The 14,302-nt window shown below is 51.3% G+C and overlaps 5 protein-coding genes across 5 annotated transcripts; 3 read left to right on the forward strand and 2 right to left on the reverse strand.

The window, feature by feature from the left end:
- Positions 1–550: 550 nt before the first annotated feature.
- Positions 551–2,762, reverse strand: BCR38DRAFT_241690 (amino acid/polyamine transporter I). Its single transcript, XM_040854395.1, has 4 exons — positions 2,226–2,762; positions 1,072–2,148; positions 872–1,021; positions 551–734 (listed from the first exon to the last, which is right to left on the reverse strand). The coding sequence occupies exons 1-4, from the start codon at positions 2,524–2,526 to the stop codon at positions 721–723; spliced, it is 1,542 nt and encodes a 513-aa protein (XP_040714355.1). The 5' UTR covers positions 2,527–2,762; the 3' UTR covers positions 551–720.
- A 3,335-nt stretch (positions 2,763–6,097) lies between these two features.
- BCR38DRAFT_486790 (putative methyltransferase-domain-containing protein) lies at positions 6,098–6,993 on the reverse strand (the record flags this gene model as incomplete). Its single annotated transcript, XM_040864071.1, has 2 exons — positions 6,098–6,800; positions 6,851–6,993. The coding sequence occupies 2 exons, from the start codon at positions 6,991–6,993 to the stop codon at positions 6,098–6,100; spliced, it is 846 nt and encodes a 281-aa protein (XP_040714356.1).
- Positions 6,994–7,478: 485 nt separating this feature from the next.
- Positions 7,479–8,665, forward strand: BCR38DRAFT_345856 (peroxisomal membrane anchor protein; the record flags this gene model as incomplete). Its single annotated transcript, XM_040856214.1, has 3 exons — positions 7,479–7,518; positions 7,578–7,894; positions 7,952–8,665. 3 exons carry the CDS (start codon positions 7,479–7,481, stop codon positions 8,663–8,665), a joined length of 1,071 nt encoding a protein of 356 aa, XP_040714357.1.
- A 1,514-nt stretch (positions 8,666–10,179) lies between these two features.
- BCR38DRAFT_347163 (Alpha/Beta hydrolase protein) lies at positions 10,180–11,703 on the forward strand (the record flags this gene model as incomplete). Its single annotated transcript, XM_040856318.1, has 2 exons — positions 10,180–10,940; positions 10,995–11,703. The coding sequence occupies 2 exons, from the start codon at positions 10,180–10,182 to the stop codon at positions 11,701–11,703; spliced, it is 1,470 nt and encodes a 489-aa protein (XP_040714358.1).
- A 451-nt stretch (positions 11,704–12,154) lies between these two features.
- On the forward strand, positions 12,155–14,238 carry BCR38DRAFT_438959 (uncharacterized protein). Its single transcript, XM_040860600.1, has one exon. The coding sequence runs from the start codon at positions 12,316–12,318 to the stop codon at positions 13,861–13,863; it is 1,548 nt and encodes a 515-aa protein (XP_040714359.1). The 5' UTR covers positions 12,155–12,315; the 3' UTR covers positions 13,864–14,238.
- Positions 14,239–14,302: the final 64 nt, after the last annotated feature.

The raw sequence follows: 14,302 nt of genomic DNA on the forward strand, positions 1-14,302 counted from the left end.
CCAAGGTCTAAAGAGGTGGGGCGGCCCTTGTGGCGCACACCATTACAACTATTTGGAAGACCAAGACCGCAACCGCAGCGTGACTTAAATGTGACCAGCCATCAACTGTAATTCAGACTGCAAACAACCGGGCAGTTTAGACATCCTTGTTCATCACAACAAAGCCTGTTCATCCGAAAGTAAACCATTCACACCAATTCTATGAGGTATACACGCATTGCCTTATATTTTTTCAACAAGCCTGCCAAGCGTTTACAAATATCTACTTGTCACCAGATAAATGGCCTACGAGATCAATACCGTTATCGGCCTCCGGCTTCACTAAAATGTACGCTCGGGTGTGAGAGCTGCTCGTGCGAAAGGAAAAATTATGCATGGTAACAGCAGGGCATGTGAGTCTACTTCTCTTTTCTTTCTGGAATAGATTGAGCACATATTTCTCGGGGTATCATGTTTTTGAATTGAACTGCAAGGCATGCGGGTTTCATCGTGTTCCACTGGCAACACCACGCACAGGTTTTATTAATAGCATAGCCATGCTCTAATGGCCGACTTGGGGGATTTGTCTTTTGTTGTGGAGGACCTTTATCCGACGGCAGCTATCGTTTCACACCATCACACACAGCAAGGCATCCAACTTCACGCAACAAGCATCATCACGCGCAGGAGTTTCACGGGCACGGCGAGCTTTCAACGTCACGAAACTGGAACAATCATCGCTTACGTTGGGGGTCCTGCAATTTTCCAAGTCAGCGGGTTGCTCTTTCCAAGATTCCAGTGTCAAGGCGGGACACAGCTTGTAAGGTAATGGGCCAAGACTATGTCGTAGTCGAGGCATGCGCCTGTGTGGAAGACAGAGAGAAGTACTTACCAGCGTAGTTCTTTTTTCCCCAAGCCATGTACCACGCCAGGGAGATGAGCACGAAAGCGGCAAATACCACGGAGGCGTAGTTCATGGTTGCCGCATCGACTGGGATGTAAGAGGGCATGCAGAAGAGTGGAATAGCCAAACACGACCAGCCTGTTTCAGGTAAGCACTCGGGGGACAGAGCAGAGGAATCGAGCACGTACCAACGGCGATAATGTTGCAGAACAGACCGAGCTTGCCGAGATAGAAGCTACCGGTACTAATGGTCCTGCGTCCGTCAAAGAGACTGATGACAATGGGAACAGCATACGAGGCTGTGAGAGCGATGACACCAACGCCAGAGAAAGCGTTGAAGGCAGCAGTCGAGCCGAAGTAGAGGAAGCCCAGCAGAATTTGGACAGCCATGCTGAGCAGCATGGCGTTGGCAGGCACGTCTAACTTGGAGTTGACCTGCTTCCAATACTTTGCACCGGGGATGGCACCGTCTCGAGCGAAAGCCCAAGTGCACCTCGAGGCAGCGGTGGTGCAGCCGATACCACAAATGAGAGCCAGGACAATCAACGGAATCAGAAGACCAAAGGCGCCACCGGCAGATCCCACGGCGCTCTTGAGGATGGTCGGGACGGGTTGACCGGATGCAAGCGCGATGAGTTCGGCAATGTCGGGGAGGACAAACAGAATCGGCAGCAGAAACATCAAGCCAGCAACCGTGTTAATACAAACAGTCAAGACCATGGCTTTGGGGACCTGGGTCGCGGGCTCTCGGACTTCCTCACACATGGAAATGATCATGCCAGTAGATGAAGTCGCATACGCGGCCTGCAGGAGTCCTACCATGAAGGACCAGCCGGGGACCCATCCAGAATTGGCTTCGAAGTGAGTGAACACAAAGGTAGCGTCTCGGCGGCCGTTTTTGGCGATGGCTAAGATACAGGCCATGATGGCGATGACACCCCCTAGAGTCCAGAAGATGGCGAAGGTATCGAGCCAGGGCAGCCAGCGGTTTCCGAATGCGGAGGCGGCATTGCAAAGCAGTGTGATGGCCAGGAAAATGAGGAACACCTGCCAAGTCTCGCCTGGGAAGATAGGCTCCGCTTCCGAGGTCTCGAACACGTTGAGGCAGGCGACGAGAAACAACGCAGTACCGAAATTGACAGCCAGAGTGATGGTGATGTTGCCCACCACATACAGCCAACCACATATCCACGAGGCAATACGCTGGTACTCTGGGGCAGCCAACATGAATGCCTGGTAGTAAACACCGCCGGCAGTGGGATAGACTGCAGAGCACCAAGTCAGTTCACTCCTTCACACAAGAGAGGGCTAATATCAGTGCTCTGAGGGTAGTGAATCATACCCGAAGTAATCTCTCCCAAGGAAGCTGCCACACAGATGGTGATCAACGAAACAGCGACCCAGCCCCAGACGACGTCGACGGGGCCTCCACCGGCGAGCGGATAGTAGAAGGTTGTAGCCAGTCCGTAGGGGATCGACGCCAAGACGAAAGACATGAAGGCCACTTGAAGCGTGGAACGGTTCCGCAGGAGCTCCGGAGTATAGCCAAGCTGCTCCAGAAGCTGGTCGGCAGAGCCTGAGGCAATATCGCCAGATCCGGCCCGCTCGGGCATCTTATCGGAACTGGTCTTCGGGGAACCCATGGTGACAAGTGTCGACTCAAACGGTACAATGGAAGCGTATGGTTGCCAAAGAGTAACCTGGCTGAGGTAGCACTGTCTGTTCGTCTGCAACGAAGGACTCGGAGACGGATGGTGGAAGGAAGAGAGGAAGGAAGGGAATGTCGCGTGTATTGCGGGTGAAAGGTTTTTAGGAGTTCCTCGAGGAAATTTCAGGACGGTTAACAATGGAGAATTCGCCCAGAAAATCCGGAGCTCATCTGGCCTGACATCATCGCCCCGTCTTGGTTTGTGACTTTCAAGCTGCAATGTCACAACTTTCCTAACTTGGGCATCCAGGAACACGGCAACCACCGTGTTCCCTGGCCCCTGGGCAAGCGATAGGTACTGCAAAACGTTGCGCTTTGGGGAGCCAATCACCGAGGCGCGTTCCCGCTTACACCCTTGTGCTGCCCGAGCGTGCCCCGAGAAACTGGAACCTCTAGTTAGTTTAACAGATGAACCGTGATAAACGACGGTGGTTGCCGCGGAGCCGACACACGCACAATACGATGTCTAGATACGAAACTAAGTTCTTTCGTATCTATGTGGGTTTTCGATATCGTCCCTATTCCCACAACTTGGAAGCTTTGATGCTTCGGCCTCTGTTATCCGTATCTATGGAATGGGGAATGTGCCGTTCTTTGTGGGAAAATCTGAAATTAAAAGGCAGTGGGGACGCCCTTTTAAATTGTAACGTAATCGTGGTGAAGCATATATCGCGCATGAGTCAGGCCAGAAATTCGAAGTAGCCATGCTCGCCGGAGCCAAGCTGTGGGATACCCGTGCCACACCCCACTTATTTCGGATTCGCTTGAGCTCACCAACCTAAGTTGGTGCTCACCACCAACTTGGCCAGTTTTTCGACACTTTCAACTTCAACCTATCCTATCTTCGTCAATTCATTAGCTTTTTCCAATCGCAATGGACTCACAGCTACAGGAAGCCGTCCTCTACATGCAAGAGCATCCTCAAGCCAAAATTGCCAAGATTGCGCGAGAAAGCGGCGTAAAACGCGAGACCCTCCGATACCGCGTCAAGCAAGCTGGGAAGACTAAGAACCACGGAGGACTCAACAAACTACTATCTGAAGCCGAAGAAAAGGCCCTCTGTAATTACATCTACCGCCTTGATAGGATCAATCTTGCGGTTCGCGTAGAATTCGTTACCGACGCTGCAAATACGATATTACGTGAGAGAGTCAAGGTTCTACCAAATCAGCCACCACTAACAGTCGGATCAAACTGGACTACACGTTTCCTCAAGCGCCATAGCTACTTCCACGCTTCCCAGCGGAAGCTCCATTCAAACCGTCAGACTGCTGAAAACCTCGACACTATACGAGAGTATTTTACACGGCTTGAGAGAGTCCTCCGGGAAGAAGGAATCGATCCCTCTGATCTCTGGAATATGGACGAGACTGGCTTCCGGATTGGTGTTGGTAAGGATCAACTTATCATCGCTAAGCGCAAGAGGGCCCATTAGTTCGACCTACCAGAAAATAGAGAGACAGCGACAGCTATTGAAGTTATCTCTGCTGCTGGCGACGTAATACCAGCTTTCCTCATACTCACGGGGACTATCCACTCGGCTCAGTGGTACGCGCAAGACCTTCATCCAGATACGAAGCTACGGCCGGTCGATACAGGCTATTCGAATGACGAGATCTCTCTCGAGTGGCTTATGCACTTCGAACGACACTCTAAGAAAACGCAGAAAGGTCGAAAGCGACTATTGATCTTAGACGGCCACGGCAGCCACCATACGAAGCAGTTTATCCAGTACTGCAACGACCACGATATTATACCCTTCGGTTTGCCCCCCCCATCTTACTCATCTCTTACAGCCACTAGATGTGGTTGTTTTTCAGCCATATAAGCACTGGCATGCGAAGTCCCTCGATCAGCTAGTACGGGATGGATGTACCAATATAACCAAACTAGAGTTCCTCTCAATTATCGAAGATGTACGCAAAAAGACCTTCAAAGCGAGTACTATCCAGTCAGCCTTCAAGAAAACCGGTATATATCCATTTTACCCTCATCCAATACTACAAGAGATTGAAGAACGTATACCAAAGACGCCATCACCACCACCACCAGCCCCTTCATCTTCGTCATATGAAGGCACACCTACTACTTTTCGACAAATTAATAAAGTAGCTAGCAAGATTACGAACTGTCTTACTGATCCAGAGCTTGGTATTAGTCCAGATCTAGCCTATCGACTTAGTCGCTTTGTTAAAGGGTCCCTCGTTAATGCGACCGAGCTTATACAGACTAAGCGCGATCTTAGCCGTACAAAGTACGCCGAACGTATATCAAAACAACGGCGCGCTACGAAGAACTATCATCTTCAATCTGGTAATCCGTTGCAGAAGGTAGAGAGATGGTGAAGAGGAAGGTCGAAGATGAGGTAGCTAAAGCACAGAGAGTTCTCGCCAAGTATCATGAAGGACTACGTAGAGTAGCCAAAAAGAGCTTTTCTGATGCCGCAAAAGAAGCTAGAAGACGTCGATTGACAGGCCAATTACAGCCTACAGATGTCTTCGAGACAGGCCTTGGTTGGCAGTTATTACGTAGATTCTAATTGAAGGTTGAAATCCGTCGAAAAACTGGCCAAGTTGGTGGTGAGCACCAACTTAGGTTGATTTTCTTTGAAGGGGGCATTGTTAGGCAACCTTGGTGGGCTTTGCCAAGACCACCAAGGTTACCACGTGACTTAGCCCTTCGGGACTAAGTCCAACCTTCGTGCTCCATAAGACTAGATAGAATGTCATGCTTTTACAACCTCACAAATCTTTGACCACCTTTGCGTGTAACAATAGTAGCATCTCTTCTTCGACAAGGGACCTACTAATTTTTTCCCTGACGATCGTTGCGGTTGTCCAACGATCCAAAGGTGACGACAAAAGCAACCTACCCAGCAAAGCTTACTCGGACAACGGCATTACCGTTGCATGACCGAGGGGCGCCGAGACTCGCTAACAGATTAGTGGAAACCGGTGCCGTAATCAAGTCCGAAAAGAGGGTCCAGTTCGGTGAAGGAAGTGGGAAAGTGGGGTTGAAGGACTGAAGGGGCTGAAGGACAAATCACGATAAGTATTGATATTTCACAAGTTTGCGATGCATGAATCTTTGCGCTGGGGACCGGCGTCAGAATACGTAAGCATCACAGGCAAGCTCCCTGATGTAGCATATAGACAGTCCATTCACGTTTCGCCTTATGATATATAATAAACCCACACGACCCACTGCTGCACTCTGGGGCTCCTCAGGGGGTCCGCCCCTCACCAACAGCGTGTATTTGGTGGACGTGGCCACAATGCTTGACGACATTGGGTAAAATTATCCTGTCTTACCAATCAGGCAAAAGATGCCTTTTCCACTTCTGTCCGCCTCTCTCTGTGCCGCTCGATCCTGAGATACAGAAAATCATCATTGGACGCCGGATTGCAAGGGGTGCGAAAGAAAGGAGATCATCAATGCTCATATCAGCTTCGGACCGACTGTGTGCGGCACATGAGATTCAAATCTCTCGACTTCGCCTCTGTGGCTCACCACGGATTGTCCTCGAGTCGTCGAAACAGCGCCACGAACTTTGGGCCGTTGTTTCTTTCCACCTTCTTTCCTTCCTCCGTTTCGGTTCTCATGATTTTCACGCACTCGTCTGCCTCTTGCTCTTCAAACGGGATTCTCTCAAAGGATGGATGCGCCTCCAAGTGGTGCACCATCCACTCATGCAGATCCTCGACATCCGTAATTGTGTAAACGATACCACCGGGCTTCAGCACGTAGGCGTACTCCGAGTTGAGTGTCACCGACACAATTCTAGCTTTGTGCTTTCGCGCCTTGAAGTGTGGATCCGGGAAGCAGATGAAAATCTTGGAGAGCTGAGACTTCTTGAAGAAATTGGGCAGAAACTTCATCGTGTTTGCTCTTAGACACCCGATGTTCTGGTAAACGTTGGTTTCAGGATTCTGCGCGCGGAGAGATCGAATTCGTTCTTGAACAAACTCAGTCACTTGAGTTCGGATCTCCAGTCCCAAGATCAACTTCTCGGGCATGGAGGGCGCCAATGCGACAAGTAGACCACCGAACCCACAACCAATGTCTATAACTTCAACATCTTGCTTCATCTTCTTTGTACTCATTACCGCTATCGAGTCTTGCGATTTGGCGTCTGCTGGCTCTTGGTCTTGGTGACAAACGAAAGCAGGGAAAAAGGTTGACCAGTCCATATCAATGGGTGTTCGTGGACTATTCTTATGTCAGCATACATAGAGCACAATATATCAATATATGCATACTAGGTCAGCTGGTGGTCAGAGAAGGGATTGGCATGAGCTCGCTGGCGATAGAACTTTTTCTTGGGCATTTCAGTTCCGCCATGTTGCTCTCGAGCTGAGCGGTACTCAGCTCGCTTCTGCCGCTTATTTGGAGCGCCCGCCATTTTAAATGCTCGATATCGATATCGCAGCTGTCTGAGAGAGTTCGGGTTGGAAGGTCGGTCGTACCTTGCAAGGTGGTGAAGATCAAAGGTGACGAGTGATGCCAATGAGGCTCAAATTGAGATGGACTGCAATGTTCAAAATCTAAATTTTGGCGGGGTGCAGAGGTGCCGGCAACTGTGAGCTCCGGGCGCCGACCTGGGCTGGATCAGTTAGGTTAGATCTCTTGGGATGGGCCCCGAGGTAGCACCAACCGAATTAGGCACGTGAGGCACCCGAATCCCAGCCCCTGGCGTTCTAACGTCATTTTGTGCCTCGGCCCAAACCGGCCACCTCTTTTTGCGACGCGGGTGCATCAACAGCTCTAGATGACAATCACCAACTGCCATGAACTGACCACGCTCGCGTCTTGAGACCCTATATTTGGCTTATTCTACGCGTCTCCTTCAACACGGCAATGAGATAGCGAAACGTCCCGATCCTAAAAATGGCTATCCGGGAGGAGCTTGTTGCCTCGGCGGTCAACTGTTAGTTGATACTAGATGAGCAAGTGATATGGTTATTCAGCTAACATGGATGGTTACAGTCCTTCAAGATCCGAATGTCGCATCATCGCCAGTCGAGAACAGAGTCTCATTTCTACAATCCAAGAACTTGACACAAGAGGAGATCGATGTGGCTCTTGCTCGCGCGGGAACCCCTTCGCCCGTAGGCCCACCGCCCCTGTCGCAAGCCGTGGTACCGGCAGCTCAGCAGCAGCAGCAATACTATGGCCGGTATCAGACACAGCCTTATGGATGGCAGCCTCCTCCACCTGTGGCGCCTAAGCGGGACTGGCGGGATTGGTTCATTATGGCTACGGTGATGGCGGGCGTTGGGTCTGGATTGTATGTGATCACAAAGGTAAGGAATCAGCAGCACAAGCAGTTTCTGACACACAGATACTGATCCTATTCCTAGCGATACATCAAGCCCCTAGTGGCGCCGCCGACACCAGAAAAGCTGGAGCAAGATAAAACCGCAGTAGATGAGCAATTCGAGAAGGCCTTTATGACCCTCGAGCAGCTATCAAAGGATACCGAGGCTCTCAAGGCTTCTGAACAGGAGCGGACGGAGAAACTGGATAAGATCCTGACCGACTTGGAGTCTTTCATGCGTGATACCAAGTCGGCGAGCCGAAGACAGGAGGACGAAACAGACCGGTTACGTGACGAAATGAAGTCTCTCAAGGACGTCATACCCAAATCCATGACCTCTCACAAGGAGTTCACCGATAGTCGGTTACGAGAGATCAGCAACGAAGTGAAGAGCTTGAAATCCTTGATCGGCCAGCGCATGAGCTCTGCCCAGGCGGCGGCGCCCCCGTCAAGTGCAGCGGGTTATCTCCGGCCCAGTAGTGGCAATGCCGGGCCTGCCAGTCCTGCTGTCACACCTAACACACCGGCACAGGATACATCCGTGAAGGAGAATGTCGACGTTACGGAAGCCAAGAGTGCGGAGACACCGTCTCAGGCGAGCAGGCAGGACTACTTATCCTCCCTCAACGGTCGGTCTAGTCCGTTCGGCAATGGGTCGGCAGCGGGGAAGGCATCGATTCCGGCTTGGCAGTTGGCGGCGGCGAATAAGGCAAACGCGGCCAGTGGATCGCAGCAGGATGCCGGAACCAGTTCTTAGACCTTGAGTGATGGGCAAGCTGTACGTGTTTTGGCTACTGTAAATGTACTTATAATGACGGGGAAGCTTCGCTGGTCCGCATTTGTCTCTTCAAGCCTCCAGTTTTTCAAGGGCAGGTGTAGTAAGAAGGAGCGATCGAACTTCTTTCGAAGACGTGGGCGTATAAGAAATATCAACAATGGCATTAACTGTGTCTTGGTATGCATATATGCATTAATCCTGTGCCTCGACACGTACGCTTGGCCAAACCCTGACGTCTAGGAATTACAGGCATGTTAACTTGTAAACTTCAAGCTCTTAACAAAAAATTCAATTCTCCCTCATCAAGGAGCTCACAGCAAGAAATTACGATCTAAGTTGAAGGAATCGTAGTCAGTAGAGATTTATAAGAGAACAGATTAGTCATGAAACTACCCGTGTCCGGCAAAACAGACTACGGAAATCGTAATTTTATACCTACCGATGAGCTGCTACGGCCTGGGAAGAGCCCTGACGGACAAGCTCTTTAGCGCGTTCGATTCGCTGCTCAAAATCGTCCAGACTATTCTCCACTGTGTTAGCCATTTTGTACGTAGATAGGGAGCAATTGCGAGGTAAATTGAGAGATGTCTTGTTGTTGAGGCGTAGAAATTCCCTGCAAAATGGGGGTGCATGCAAAAAGGTGGTCAATGCGGTTGGTTTCAGCGGCAGGTGCCAACGATTTTCTTGGACCGTCCGAAGGCCCGCGACAATTACTCTTTTAAGCGATGGTCGCGACCTTCTATCGGTTGCAATGATCCACAACTCCGATCTTTCTATGTCTATGGCGCCCGATTGTTCTTCCTGTCTGCAAAGCAAGGATCGTCCTGAATAACTAGAACCGCATACAGCTTCCACATGCCGTCTCGAGTGGTATACAGTAGCGTGCCACACATCTGGTTCCACGATTCTAGGAATTTCCGGATTGATTGGAAGAAGACTGCCATTTTGGGCACTATCAGCTATATCGTATGGGACGACGATTCCAAATGAGTGCACGTCTCTCCCGGATGCTGAGTCTACCGACCAGAACGGTTTGCTCAGTGAACCTGGCCTAGCAGTTGCTAGTGTGTCGAGTTCATGCGAAGTGACTTCCATAGGCTGGATTGTCTTGCCTTGTGATTCGAAGCAGGTCGCAATTGACTAGTATAGCGTCATTGTACGCAGGGATTCCACCTCGGGCTATAACTAGGAGGCACCCTGTCAGCGTCCAAAAGTTGAGACTGGGGCCCGTTGCCATTCATCTTCATCATCAAACAAAACAGTGTGAAGCGCACTTTTTGTCGATGGTCGGGACTCTTGCGGAAGTACATAATTCCAGAGATTCCGATTTTCTAAACTGGTTCTCGATTGGATCCTTGTCAACCCTATTCGTCCCTGACTGACTGTCCAACCGATTGGAAGCAAAACATACCAGGCTCGACGCTCCGCCGATCTTCGTCGCAGGAATCTTTTCGCCATTTTTCTTTATACAGCCCATACCTATCCCTTCAACAATGGAAAATAAAAAGGGGAGTCTTAAGGAAAAGGCAAAGGCACAGCTTGCCATTTTGCGCGTCATCCTTCCATTGTTACCCTTCATCAGTCGGGTCATATTGTTACATGTCCTCGGAAAGTCAGAGACTTCGAAGTATCTGGACCTGAAGAGTGTGCTGCTGGTGTCAATATTGCAGAGGCTATGCGATCCTCCACAAAATAAATTACAATCTATAACGAAACTGCAGGCGCTCACGACTCGGGATGTGCCTGTCAAAGGAAGGATATGGGTGAGCCATGTTGCCGCGGTTGTACCACCAGATACGAGCATCAGAGATGTTTTGATAGCCGCCATCGAGGGTACAAAGCGGGACTTGGTACCGGGAAGTGCAGATTGTAGGATTCCTGAGATTGTGCCAGTCGAGGCAGAGTGGACGGGTTATCGGGAGGATGCTAGTCGCGAAGCCAAACCACCGGCGGTCACGGAGGAGGAAAAGTACTTGCGGATGATGAAGGGTTGCAAGAGTCCCGTTACAGTGCTCTACTTTCATGGAGGCGCATACTATCTTATGGACCCTGCGTCTCATCGACCGGCCGTGAAGAATATCTCCAAGTTGACTGGTGGCCGAGTATACTCTGTTCGATATCGTCTCGCACCGCAGCACCCTTTTCCTTCCGCCCTCCTGGACGCACTTGTCTCTTATTTCACCTTGCTTTACCCGCCGCCCGGGTCCGTCCATGAAGCGGTTCCGCCGGAAAATATTGTCTTTGGCGGGGATAGGTAAGTATACGTACTAGTAAAATCAAGGATCAGGTTCTGATCTTGGATTCATAGTGCTGGAGGCAATCTCAGCCTAGCCCTTCTCCAGACTCTCCTCGAAATCCGACGACAAAACCAACGGATCACTTGGTTTCATGAAGATCGACATGTGCCCCTCCCCGGAGGCGTTACGGCCATTTCCCCCTGGCTAGACGTGGTCCAGGGCATGCCTTCGTGGAAACGCAACCAGACATGGGACTACTTACCGCCGCCAAACGTATTAGATAGGAAAGATCCCCCATGTGCCGCCTGGCCCTCAAACCCACCCCGACGACACGTTTTCATCGACGATGACTACCTGCTTCACCCAATGGCCAGCTTGACACTAAGTAAAAGTTGGAAGGGCGCACCACCCGTGTACCTCACCTGCGGCTGGGAGTGCCTCGCAGACGAGGGAAAGTGGCTGGTCAAGAAGCTCAGCCACGACGGTGTTCCGGTCGTGTTTGAGGAGTATGAAGCGATGCCGCACGTGTTTGCGTTTATCTTGACCAAACGGCCTGAGGCGGCTCGCTGTCTAGCCGGCTTGACTAATTTCATGAAAGTCGCTGTCGAGAATCCCGCAAAAATCGCATCGAGATACACCACGATCAAGGCGAGAACGTGCGAAGAGGTTAAAATCGACGTGGATAGTCTTAGCCCGCACAGCCAAGATGACTTGAGGAAGATGGCTTATATGATGATTGGAACGGATTCAATGCCAAGTGCGCCCATAGCCAAGCTATGAAGCGACATGCCGCGTCGAAAATTAGGTGAATTTTCATCGTGAGAGTTGAGACCGAACTAAGGTACTCATACTATTTAAAACATTCAAAGGATTTAGATGAGAAGGTCATACAAGTGCTGTAAATTACAGATTGGGAGGGTCGAAGGTTTTGGAGATTATATACATCCATGTTCTTTGAAATGAGTTACAAAACATATCATGCGTAACCACACGATATTCTCTATTTTTAGGTAACCAAGTAACGAGGACTTAGTAAAAGCCCTATCCGGAGGAGAATGATGCATCTCAGCCATAATTCACACACATCTGAAATCGTGCCATCGTACCTGGGCTCCCGTGACCCGCAACTGGGAGATCTTGGCTGAGTGCGACTTCCCCAATTCTCCCCTAACCCAGCGGCTTCTACGGGGGATCAGCGTAGGAACCCTGCAGCCTCCAGCTCCCCTGTCGGAACTCAAAATTCTCAAACCACCCGCGCATCCGCCTCATGCGCCTCCAGGTTGACACAACGCTGGCGCAAAGGGGGAACGGGCGGAGGAAACTATGCCTAGAAACTAAGCCATTGAACCCTTTAGAACTCTAAAAACCACTCCCAACGTTCTCAACCCCAAAATGGAACGGCACCGCGCCGCCGTGCGACTCATCTCGTCCACGATCCGCGGCTTCTTCGACCGCGCCGAACCCTACCGCATCACCCACGGCTCAACCAACTCAACCCGGCCAGCGCACCTCAAGAAAGCCTCCCGGCTCGTCGATATATCGGCACTCTCCAATGTACTCGAGGTGAACACAGAACAGCGCACCGCGCTCGTCGAGCCTAACGTCCCCATGGACCGGCTCGTTGAGCACACGCTCCGGCACGGCCTCGTCCCGCCCGTCGTCATGGAGTTTCCTGGGATTACAGCGGGGGGAGGCTTCGCGGGCACGGCGGGCGAGAGCAGTAGTTTTCGGTGGGGATATTTTGACGAGAATGTGAAGAAGGTCGAGATGGTGCTTCCGGATGGGGAGGTGGTGGAGGCCGAACCGCGGGCGGGGACTAGGTATGCGGATTTGTTCCGGGCGGCGGCGTCGACGGTGGGGACGTTGGGTGTCACGACGTTGTTGGAGCTGGAGCTTATTGAGGCGAAGAAGTTCGTGCGAACCACGTATCGGAGGACCAGCAGTATTGCCGAGGCGATCAAGGTGGTCAGAGAGGAGTGCGCGAGGGAGGATAATGATTATGTGGATGGGATTCTGTTCTCCAAGGACCATGGCGTTATTGTCAGTGGGAAGATGACGGACGATGGGCCGCGTGAGGGCGAGAGCTTGAGGACGTTTAGCGGGCCGTGGGATCCTTGGTTCTATCTTCATGTCAAGGACACCACCAAGGCTGTGCCTTCGTCAACATCGACGACAGGCACTACGGGAACTGTAACGGAAACAATACCATTGGCCGAGTACCTTTTTCGATACGACAGGGGCGGTTTCTGGGTCGGGGCTGCTGCATTCGAATACTTCCGCCCCATCCCCTTTAACCGCTTCTTCCGCTGGTTCCTGGACGACTTCCTGCACACGCGCATGCTATACCGCGCACTACACGCAAGTGGCGAGAGCGCCAAATTCTTCGTGCAAGACCTAGGACTTCCGTACGAGACGGCGGAGCAGTTCATCGACTACACGGCCGACAAGCTGAACATCTGGCCCCTGTGGCTCTGCCCGCTAAAGACACCAAAGGGTCCGACCTTCCACCCACATCTTAGGGGAAAGGGTGCAGGCGAGATGTTGAATATCGGTGTTTGGGGCTGGGGCCCGGCGGACAAGGAAGCGTTCGTCAAAGTCAACCGGGGCCTCGAGGCCAAGGTCAACGAGCTGGGCGGCCAGAAATGGCTCTATGCTCATACGTACTACGAGCAAGACGAGTTCTGGGAGACGTACGGGAACAAGGAATGGTACGATGGTCTGAGGCAGAAGTACAAGGCGACGTCATTACCGACTGTGTTTGATAAGGTGAGGGTCAAGGATGCGCCACCTGAAACAGGCTGGAAGGCCATGGTGAAGAGCACATGGCCGCTTGGGGGGTTAGTCGGGATTCTGAGAGGGATTCAGTCTAAGGATTATTTGATGCATCGGAATGCGACGTGGAAATGGAATGGAGATAAAGGAAGGGAAAAGGTGCTGTAGATTGCAGAGTGGCTGGCGGCATGTATTACTCTTACAGGCGGTATAGCCAGCAGCTGGACGATGGAATAGCATGTATACATATAGATGTAAGACCATGTCAACCTACCGTGAAGTTGCCGTTATCCAAGGAACGGGGGTATCTGTAAGTACTGTACCTTTGCTGTTCGCGCCTTGGAACTGCCTCACGACATTGAGCCACTTGGCCGACTTCCAAAATCCCAGTAAGACCACCTAAACCGGGACTTTCGAGGTACGGTTTTGTCAGCTGCATGGATATTCCTGAAATGATTGGTGAGATACTGCACCTACGTCGTAACTGCATCTGCTAGTTGGCCGGGGTGGCTCGGTCGATATTGGTAAATGAGGTGACGATTGGGTACTGTATGAGGCAAGATGGGAAGTTCATGGAAGGAACGAATCTTTAGTATTTCCTCTTCAG

The sequence above is a fragment of the Pseudomassariella vexata genome (genome assembly GCF_002105095.1).
Source record: "Pseudomassariella vexata strain CBS 129021 chromosome Unknown BCR38scaffold_9, whole genome shotgun sequence".
NCBI lineage: Eukaryota > Fungi > Ascomycota > Sordariomycetes > Amphisphaeriales > Pseudomassariaceae > Pseudomassariella > Pseudomassariella vexata.